Raw genomic sequence first — 10,020 nt, 5'->3', positions numbered from 1 at the left:
AAACAAACATGATATGAAGCCTATTTGATATACATATTAGCCTGTCAAATATACTGTGGAAAATGTTTTACTTAACTTGTACTTTTATTCAATATTCTATCTATTTAGTGTTTGTGAATGAACCACCATGGTGAGTGGCACAATGTGATTTTGAGAGCACCATCACAGCATCTTGGTGGTGATTTGGCTTAACTTTAAAAGGCTCACAATGTCAGAAAAAAAACTTCAGAACAAGTCAAAGATGATTCAAAAAAAAAGTCAAATGCAAGTTGTGTCAGCAGCTCCTTTCTTATCATTCCACAACAACTAACATGGCTTTCCACCTTAAAGCGGTAGGTAGCCAGACAATTGGACTAATAAAAGATGTTTCTGTCACTCGCGTCTCAATTTTAATGCTGACTTTTATTTCACTTAATTGTAATATTTTAGGTTATTAATGACCTGTATTCCATTAAAAGCCTGTCTCCTTTAATGATCGGGTGCGTCATTGAGGAAAGCTCATAAAAGCCGCCTCCCAATAAAAGCCTGTTTTTTTTGTTTTTTTTGGTTTTTTTTTGTCTTTTCTTTATTTTCTGTGAAGCGCTACGGCGCTGTACTGACAGTAGTCTGTGCTACAGTGCCAGTCCTCTGGTATGGCGACTGTGTGTATTACATGCATCCAGTAAAAATGCCGGAGGGACAGAAAACATTAAACCTGATTTTGAGATTTAATTATTTTCACATCAATTGAAAAAATAAAATCGAATTATTCAAATTAATTCAATATATGCCCCAGCTCTAAACTGCACTACTTTTTGAAAATTTCAAAATATAAGCCTCTCTCTTATACATGCCTCCTTCCATTAAAAGCCTGGTGCAGCTACACTTGAGACAAATAAAAGCCCCGGCTACTATAAGACAGTGTTAATTTTGCCAACGAAAACTTAAACGAAAACTATTCGTTGACAACCATTTATTCCGTGACTAATTTGTGACGAGAATGTAAATTTAATAAGTAATGACAACAAAAATTAAAACAAAATCTCTGGACATCATGAACTGACGAGTGAAAATGTGATGAAAAAGCTGCTGCTGGCCGCCGGACACGCTGGGTTACAACCGTCCTCACGCCGGGATCACACTGGCTCCGGTCCGGAGAAGCAGCACCGCAGCGCTCTGTGCAGTAATTGTTGTGCTTCTCTTCTTCTTCTTCTGTGATGTTTTACAGCAGCTTGCGTCCCGTTGGCTGCATTACCGCCACCTGCTGGTCATTATGATTGGAGCTTTTTTCTTGCAGGCTGTCATTTGTTGTAAGAATTTACAGAAAGAATCTGAAGTTCATATATCTAATTTTTTTCTAACAAGCCTTAGATATTCCTATTTATGATACAGGAGTTATATGATACATTCTAAATTTAAATATCTAAACATAATTAAAGATATGTTTACAGTGGAGTTTTTACAACCGTGACACATATCCTTTTGCACTTCTGCTACTGTGGTTTCATGTTGTGTTGTTTTTACATGAATGTTGTTGTAGCACTTTGCCCAAGACAAATTTCCTACTGGGACAATAAAGTTCTTTATCTATCTATCTATCTATCTAATATACTACAGTACAACAAAACTGTCAAATTTCATCAAGACTAAAATTAAGACTAAAACTAAAACTAATTTCCACAGACTAAATTTTAACTAAAACAAAACTAAACTAAAAAAACTAAAATGTGACTTAAACTAAATCAAGTCTTTGGTGCCAAATTCATGTCAAAATTAACACTGCTATAAGAGGATGTACGGTATGTAAATTCTTACTTGGGGACACCTCTACTTGACGGACACACTGACATGGAACAAACATCTAAACATTTTTTTTTTACCACTCATTGGAAAAACTCACACCATCAAATTGATAAAATTTACTGATTTATTTCATTTATTTTTCCAACTGCCCAACCCTCCCAATCCCCTTCCCAAAATAAAGAAAAGTTAATTGAGTACTTTTAATATATTTAGTTTTACAGCGTCTGTACAGGATTGCTGTTTTCATGAAAGTCACATCTAGGGCAGCAACACCATTTTCTTTGTTAGAGGAACCAAGAACGAGCATAAATGGAGTGAACAAGAGCATAGCGGGTAAAAGGGGGGTAAACACACAGCTCATGTAGGTAGGGAAGGCGTGGCATGTACAGAAGCAGTGTATTTGGGATAAACTATGTACAATACAAACCAGTATTACAAATTAAGCTCTAGGATATAGAATTGGATACATTAAATTTCATATACTGTAATAGGTGACAAAGAGCAAGCCACATCCCCCATCTGACATCCAGTTCATCAGTTGTTCAGGTCTCCATTTCACAAAGCAGTTTAAGCAAACTCTGCCTGAGTCTCACCCTGAACTGTGAGCTTATCTTCTCTGAGACAGGAATCTCTGAGTTTTCAGTTTAAGAAAAGTGGATCTCAAATAGTTCGATCAACTCTGAATTGATCCACCCAGAGTTCAGTGTGTGGCCACAACTTGAAATGGACAACATGAATGGAGCCCTGATTCCACGAGTCACCATGGCAAGGAGGAAGAATTCAGGGGTTTTCACTTTAATATGCTCATACGGCATTTTTAAATATATTTTTCTAAAGTAGTGAAACATGCTGCAACTGCAAAAAAGAGGGAGAACATTGTTGTTCGGGTCAGTGAATAAATGTTCCACCTCCTATTTGCAGTAACTGACTGGGAGGTTAAGTTACCTCTCTCTGTTAAACAGGTTAGAGTTGCTCCTTATTTTCTGCATTTAGTTACCTCCATCTGTGAAACTGAAATGTTGGAGTTTTGTGTAACAGAGTTTTCACAAAACCTCCTTTGTGAAACGGACCCCAGGTGTTCAGACAATCAGCCTGGCCAAAGTGATCCAATCACCAAACTCACTCAGCATGTGACCACGCTGGACCCAAATCCATTGACGTAGTTATGACAATTTCTTTTCACTACATTTTCCCAATTAGACAGAAAGGGAGTTCAGTTCTGTCACCCAGAAATAACTCATACCACACATCTGAAAGTCTCAAACTTATACTTGTATCTTCACAGATTTCTTCCATTGCTTTGCAGAGGTTGTAAAACATCTGAATTTTTTTTTTTTTATATATATATATTTTTCTTTTTTAATGAGGAGAATTGATTATGTTTTCCAGTTATGCAGGATAAACTGTAGAGCATAAGTAGCACAACAGAGGGCAAACAGTCCATATGCTATGGTCCAGAGAGTTGATGATAGTGCTAAAACATGAAGATCTAATTGAACTAGGAGTGAGAAGTAAGCTAAAAAAATCTAAAAAGATGAAGTTCAATATTGACAATTGCCAGTCCATTAGGACTATGAAGCTTCTGTATTCTCAGCATGATTCAACCGGGACAAAACCATACTCAGGGACAAAAAAAGAACAGCCAAAACAGTCAGAAATGAGAATTTTTCTGGTCATTTTTAGGCGTAATACTCTCATATATATCTTATTATATAACGGTCAAAAGTAGTTCTCTCTGCAAACTTCAGAACACTGAATAGGTGAATCGATTGGGATGGCTGACACTCTGGCATGAACATGTTGAAGGACCGTACAGCTAACATACATGTTTCTCTGGGAGGGGCATGATCCCCAGTCTGTGTTCCCACTCGCCTACACCATCCCCCTTTGGGTGTGTATGGTGGGACATCAGCCAGAGGGGAAGTAGGGAGTGTCACTGTGATAGTTGTAGTCTGGGCACACTTTCTGCACCAGTTTGTAGTCGGTGCTGTAGAAGGAAATAAAGATGCAGATGACTTTGAAAGGTTTGGAGCAGAGCCATGACACATGGCTCTGGGTCTGCTCCTGGTAGCAAGTCTTCGATGGGTCGAAGTTGCAGAGTGTGTTCTTGGCCCCCTTTTCCACCTTCTCGTACTCTATGCGGCAGTTGAAGGACTTGGAGTCCTTGGCATCGATGACGGATTGCTGTGCTGCTACATCAAACTCCACAATCTTGGTTGGAGGGACCAGACTGACAGACACATTGCCCTGACCTGTGGAGTTGTGGCGGAAGTAGACACTAAATGTACCATTGCCATGGTCCACGATCTTACCGGTGATTAGCAGGTTGAGTTTGACTGTCTTGATGTTGGAGTGAAAGTCTCCCCAACCAAACATCTTCTTGAATTTGCCTGTTTTAACCATGGGCCGCCGTTTGGACCGTGACCGTGAGTCCTGTAGATCGGTGGAGTTCCTCAGCCAGTCCCACAGGTCCTGCTCTGAATAGGGCTCCGGAGTGTCATAGCGAAGGTCCAAGGCTGTGCTATTCTCTTTGCTATGCAGAGTCTGTGACAGTAGCCTACTGATGGACATTTCCTTACTGCCTTCTGTCCATATATGTTTTAGTGTGGATTTTGGGCTTCCTGACTTGACAATGTCTGACTTTGAAGCATGAGCACCTGGAACCTGAGGAAGAGAGCAAAACACACTGGTTAGCTGGTATGTTATGCTTTGAAAAACAGTATTTAGAAACAACTTGAATAACAATTAGGCTTCCAAAGCAGCAAATCTCAAATATTTTGACTTTCTTGGTTTTTATTAGAACCCGACTGATATATCTGTCCAATTTCAGTTTGTTGCAGATTAATCAATGTTGGCCAGTATGAAGCCGATATGAAAATTTGGCTGCAAAAGGCAAATAAATAAATAAATAAAAAATATGCGGGGAAATCAGTTTGAGTGCGTGACTGCTGCGATCCAAGTGTTAGCTTTAATGCTTCGGTCTCCAGCCCGTGGTCTGTAGAATTTAAACTCTACTCAGTTTCAGGGCGAACTGCCTTCCTTCACAGCAGTCCAGAAAGCAACGAAAACAGCCCTCAGCTTGGTGCTCACAGACTGTAGCATTTATTCCTATAGTTACCGGTTCAGTTGCTCCTGTCTAAGCTAATAGCAAATACTCCTATCGCCAGCTGCTCTCTCACTTCCCCACACCATGTCTCTTCATTCCGACACAGCACGTCTGCACCATGTTTTCACTGCAGCTTTTCAGATTTTTTTTTCTTTTGGTTAGACTGTTGTTTGATTAGACTGTTGTTTCAAACAACAGTCTAACCAGAAGACACGTTACAGCCAAACAACTTGTTTGGCAGCTAACGCTAAAGGTAACTACAGACATAAGAATCACGACACACTGAGACAGCAGCACTAAAACAGTATTTATGTTGAACAAAATAATAATTTGAAACAGCTTCATTTTTAATCAGTGTTTAATGAGCTATGACCTATATGTATCACCTACATGAACCGTGGGAACAGCAAGCTAAGCAGAGACTTCCCTGTCCCCAGACACTTTCTCCAGCTCCTCTGGGAGGATCCCAAGGCATTCCCAGTCCAGCCGAGAGACATGGTCTCTCCAGTGTGTCCTGGGTCTTCCCCGGGATCTGGTGGGATATGCCCGGAAAACCTCCCTAGGAAGGTGTCCAGGAGGCATCCTAAAGAGGTACTGAGCCTCCTCAGCTGCTCCACTGGATGTGGAGGAGTAGCGGCTCTACTCCCAGCTCCTCCCTGGTGACTGAGCTCCTCCCCCTGTCTCTAAGGGAGTCCAGCCACCCTACGGAGGAAGCTCATTTCAGCCGCTTGTATCCGGGATCTTGTCCTTTCGGTCATGACCCAAAACTCATGACCATAGGTGAGGGTGGGAACATAGAGTGACCGGTAAATCGAGAGCTTCGCCTTTCAGCTCAGCTCCTTCTTCACCACAACAGACCGATACAACGACCGCATCACTGCAGCTGCTGCACCGATCCGCCTGTCAATCTCACGCTCCATCCGTCCCTCACTCGTGAAGAAGACCCCAAGATACTTAAACTCCTCCACTTGGGCCAGAGTCTCTCCACCGGCCTGGAGGGGGCAAGCCACCTTCTTCCGGTCGAGGACCATGGCCTCGGATTTGAAGGTGCTGATCCTCATCCCTGTCACTTCACACTCAGCTGCGAACCACCACAGTGCATGCTGTAGGTCAGGGTTCGATGAAGCCAACAGGACAACATCATCTGCAAAAAGCAGAGATAAAATCCTCTGGTTCCCGAACCGGACCCCCTCCGGCCCCTGGCTGCACCAAGAAATTCTGTCCATAAAGATTATAAACAGAACCGGTGACAAAGGGCAGCCCTGCCAGGAGTCCAACATGCACCGGGAACAGGTCCGACTTACTGCCGGCAATGCGGACCAGACTCCTACTCCGGTCATACAGAGACCGGACGGCCCTTAACAAGGGGCCCCGGACTCCGTATTCCTGGAGCACCCCCCACAAGACACCACGAGGGACGCGGTCGAACACCTTCTCCAAATCCACAAAAAACACATGTGGACTGGTTGGGCAAACTCCCACGAACCCTCGAGCACCCTATGGAGGGTATAGAGCTGGTCCAGTGTTCCACGACCAGGACGAAAACCGCATTGTTCCTCCTGAATCCCAGGTTCGACTATCGGTCGAATCCTCCTCTCCAGTACCCTGGCATAGATTTTCCCAGGGAGGCTGAGGAGTGTATCCCCCTATAGTTGGAGCACACCCTCCGGTCCCCCTTTTTAAACAGGGGGAACCACCACCCTGGTCTGCCAATCCAGAGGCACTGTCCCCGACCGCCACACGATGTTGCAGAAACGTGTCAACCAAGACAGTCCCTGCACATCCAGAGACTTAAGATACTCAGGGCGAATCTCGTCCACCCCCGGTGCCTTGCCACCAAGGAGCTTACCAACTACCTCGGTGACTTCAGCTTGGGTGATGGACGAGTCCACCTCTGAGACCTCAACCTCTGCTTCCTCCACGGAAGACGTGGCGACTGGATTGAGGAGGTCCTCGAAGTATTCCTACCACCGTCCTATGATATCCCCAGTTGACGTTAGCAGCTTCGATCCTCCACTATAAAAAGTGTTAGTGAAGACCTGCTTTGCCCTCCTGAGGCGACGGACGGTTTGCCAGAATTTCTTCGAAGCTGACCTCCTCCATAACCTCCCCGAACTCCTCCCAGACCCAAGTTTTTGCCTCCACAACCACTCGGGCTGCAGTTCGTTTGGCCTACCGGTACCTGTCAGCTGCTTCGGGAGTCCCATGAGCCAACAAGACTTGGTAGGACTCCTTCTTCAGCTTGACGGCAGCCCTTACTTCCGGTGTCCACCACCGGGTTCGGGAGTTGCCGCCTCGGCAGCACCGGAGACCTTATGACCACAGCTCCGGGCGGCTGCTTCGACAATGGAGGTGGAGAGCATGGTCCACTCTGACTCAATGTCCCCAGCCTCACTCGGGACATGAGAGAAGCTCTCCCGGAGGTGGGAGTTGAAAACCCTGCTGACAGAGGGTTCCACCAGACGTTCCCAACAGACCCTCACAACACGTTTGGGTCTGCCAGGTCTGTCCAGGTTCCTCCTCCACCAACGTATCCCACTCACCACCAGGTGGTGATCGGTCCACAGCTCTGCTCCTCTCTTCACCCGAGTGTCCAAAACACGCGGCCAGAGGTCAGATGACATGACAACAAAGTCGATCATCGACCTCCGACCTCGGGTGTCCTGGTGCCAAGTGCACTTATGGACACCCCTGTGCTCGAACATGGTGTTTCTTATGGACAAACTGTGACTAGCACAGAAGTCCAATAACAAAACACCACTCGGGTTCAGATCAGGGAGGCCATGCGACCCAATCACCCCCTTCCAGGTCTCACTGTCGCTACCCACGTGGGTATTGAAGTCCCCCAGTAGAACCATGGAGTCCCCAGATGGAGCACTGTCCAGCACCCCTCCCAAGGTCTCCAAAAAGGCCGGGTACTCTACACTGCTGTTCGGCCCGTAAGCCGAGACAACAGTGAGGCACCTGTCCTTGACCCGAAGGGCCAGGGATACAACCCTCTGGTTCACTGGGGAGAACTCCAACACATGGCAACTGAACTGTGGGGCTATAAGCAAACCCACACCAAACCATCACCTCTCACCGCGGGCAATGCCAGAGAAGTGGAGAGTCCAGCCCTTCTCGAGAGATTGGGTTCCAGAGCCCAGGCTGTGTGGTGGTGAGTCCGATTATATCTAGCTGGTACCTCTCAACCTCCTTCACAAGCTCAGGCTCCTTCCCCCCAACGAGGGGGCATTCCATGTTCCTAGAGCTCGTCTCTGTGTCCGCGGATTGGGTCGCTGGGCACCCTGCCGTCGGCTGCCACCCAATCCACACTGCACCCAGCCCCTACAGTTCCCTGGGTGGGTGGTGGATCTGCTGGAAGGTTGGCCCACGTCGGCCTTTCGGGCCGAGCCTTGCCGGGCCCCATTGGTAAAGGCCCGGCCATCAGGCACTCGCTTGCGAGCCCCAACCCCAGGCCTGGCGCCAGGCTGGGGCCCCGGCTGCGCCATACCGGGCGACGTCACACACCTAGATAACCTTATCATAGGGGCTTTTGACCTGCCCTTAGTCTGGCCCATCACCCAGGACCTGTTTGCCATGGGAGACCCTACCAGGGGCTTAAGCATAGCTCCTGGAATCACGTGTGCACTCAAACCCCCCACCACTTTAAGGTGGCAGGTCAGGGGGGAGATAAGTCTGGTTTTGAACAAAAAACAAATTGGCATCAGTCAACAAGATTACAGATTATTTATATAAACTGCAAAGCAGGGGGCTCCACATTAATAATCCATCATGCATAAAAACGGAGGATACAGTACACACTGTGAAATACATTCCCCTCTATGCCTCAATGTGTGAAACCCAATGAGTCTCACCTGGTTGTCATAGATAAATGCAGTGGCCGCCGAGCAGACTATTAACTAAGTAGTTCTTTGAATTTATGATTGATGAAACCGAGGGGTCCCACAATTTAGTGTAGAATTAGGTTCATACAGGCCCTGCTGGAGGTACATGACATTGATTGCTTGATTTGTACTGTATGATGTGGCAGCAGATCCATCTTGAGGAGGTTTTTGCATTTCTATACTACCCCTGGATCAATACTCACAAAATAAGGTTTCACTAGAAATCATTCAGTCCTTTAGATTAAATCACTTCACATCACGTCTCACAGCACCTCCACATATACATGTTACGATAAAAATATGCTTGTGGTGCGAAGCAAGTTACAAACAATCAACAATAAAGCCTTCTTTCCACAGCACGGTTTGGTACGATACAGAAAAGCACACCCAGACCTAAATTTGTTTTGTGTTTCTATCACATACAGAACAGCTAAAATGTAGATAGGATTGTTAACGGTCACTCTCCAGTAGTTGTTGGTCACTTTCTTCCATTGGTACTGTGAGCTTCCATTCTCTGAGACACAGCTTAGAAAGATTTCTCATTCTGAACAGCACCGTCTTGCTCCTGCTGGATCTCCTGGTACAGAGAGGAAGGTCTGCACCTCCTCTGAATACCAGCGTACTGTGAAGAGTTAACCAAACAACCTGTGTGTGCAACAGGGCATATCCAATCAACAGTGTTCATATGACTGATGATCATCCCTGACCAATCAGCAGATGGCAGTATTTCAGCTCCTCCTTATAGAACCTGTACTGGTGTATGGAGTTCCATAAGGAGCCATTATGAGAATTGGCACTACCCACAGCTTTTGTCAGTGGAAAGACGTGAAATCCCAGCCTGTAAGAGCACAAACTGCGCTGTGAATACAAGGCTCAAAGATGTGTGGTTCATCTGATTTTCAGGATGAAAACAATTGAAAACCAATAAATGCTTCATAACATCAACTGTACCTGAATGATCACATTATTAAGTCAAAACTTTCATTTTGTTGAATTCCCTAAACTATGATTAATCCCAATATATCAAGACTGATGACAGAATATCCCCAGATTACTGATTTTACCCACTCTAAACAATTATTAAGTCTGGTGAAAACTACACTTTTTTGATAGTCTTTTACAAGTCGATGTTGTTACAAGTTTTATAAAAGCAAGCCTCTTATAAAGATTCAAAATAATTCCTGAAGACCTTATGTTTGAGATCATCCAGTGGGAAGTTCACTTTACTTTTTTAGAAAACAGAAA

At 45.2% G+C, this 10,020-nt stretch overlaps 1 protein-coding gene across 1 annotated transcript in view; it reads right to left on the bottom strand.

The window, feature by feature from the left end:
• Positions 1-3,081: 3,081 nt before the first annotated feature.
• The window catches only part of nxph1 (neurexophilin 1), a 128,683-nt gene continuing 121,744 nt past the window's right edge, over positions 3,082-10,020 (bottom strand). The window contains exon 2 of the mRNA XM_030120617.1: positions 3,082-4,446. Within this exon, the coding sequence (XP_029976477.1) occupies positions 3,691-4,446 (756 nt within the window). The 3' untranslated portion in view covers positions 3,082-3,690. The remainder of the gene's footprint in view (positions 4,447-10,020) is intronic.

The sequence above is a fragment of the Salarias fasciatus genome, chromosome 22 (assembly GCF_902148845.1).
Source record: "Salarias fasciatus chromosome 22, fSalaFa1.1, whole genome shotgun sequence".
NCBI classification, from domain to species: domain Eukaryota; kingdom Metazoa; phylum Chordata; class Actinopteri; order Blenniiformes; family Blenniidae; genus Salarias; species Salarias fasciatus.
The sequence above is the reverse complement of the archived record's forward strand: the minus strand, read 5'-3'. Positions and strand labels throughout refer to the sequence as shown.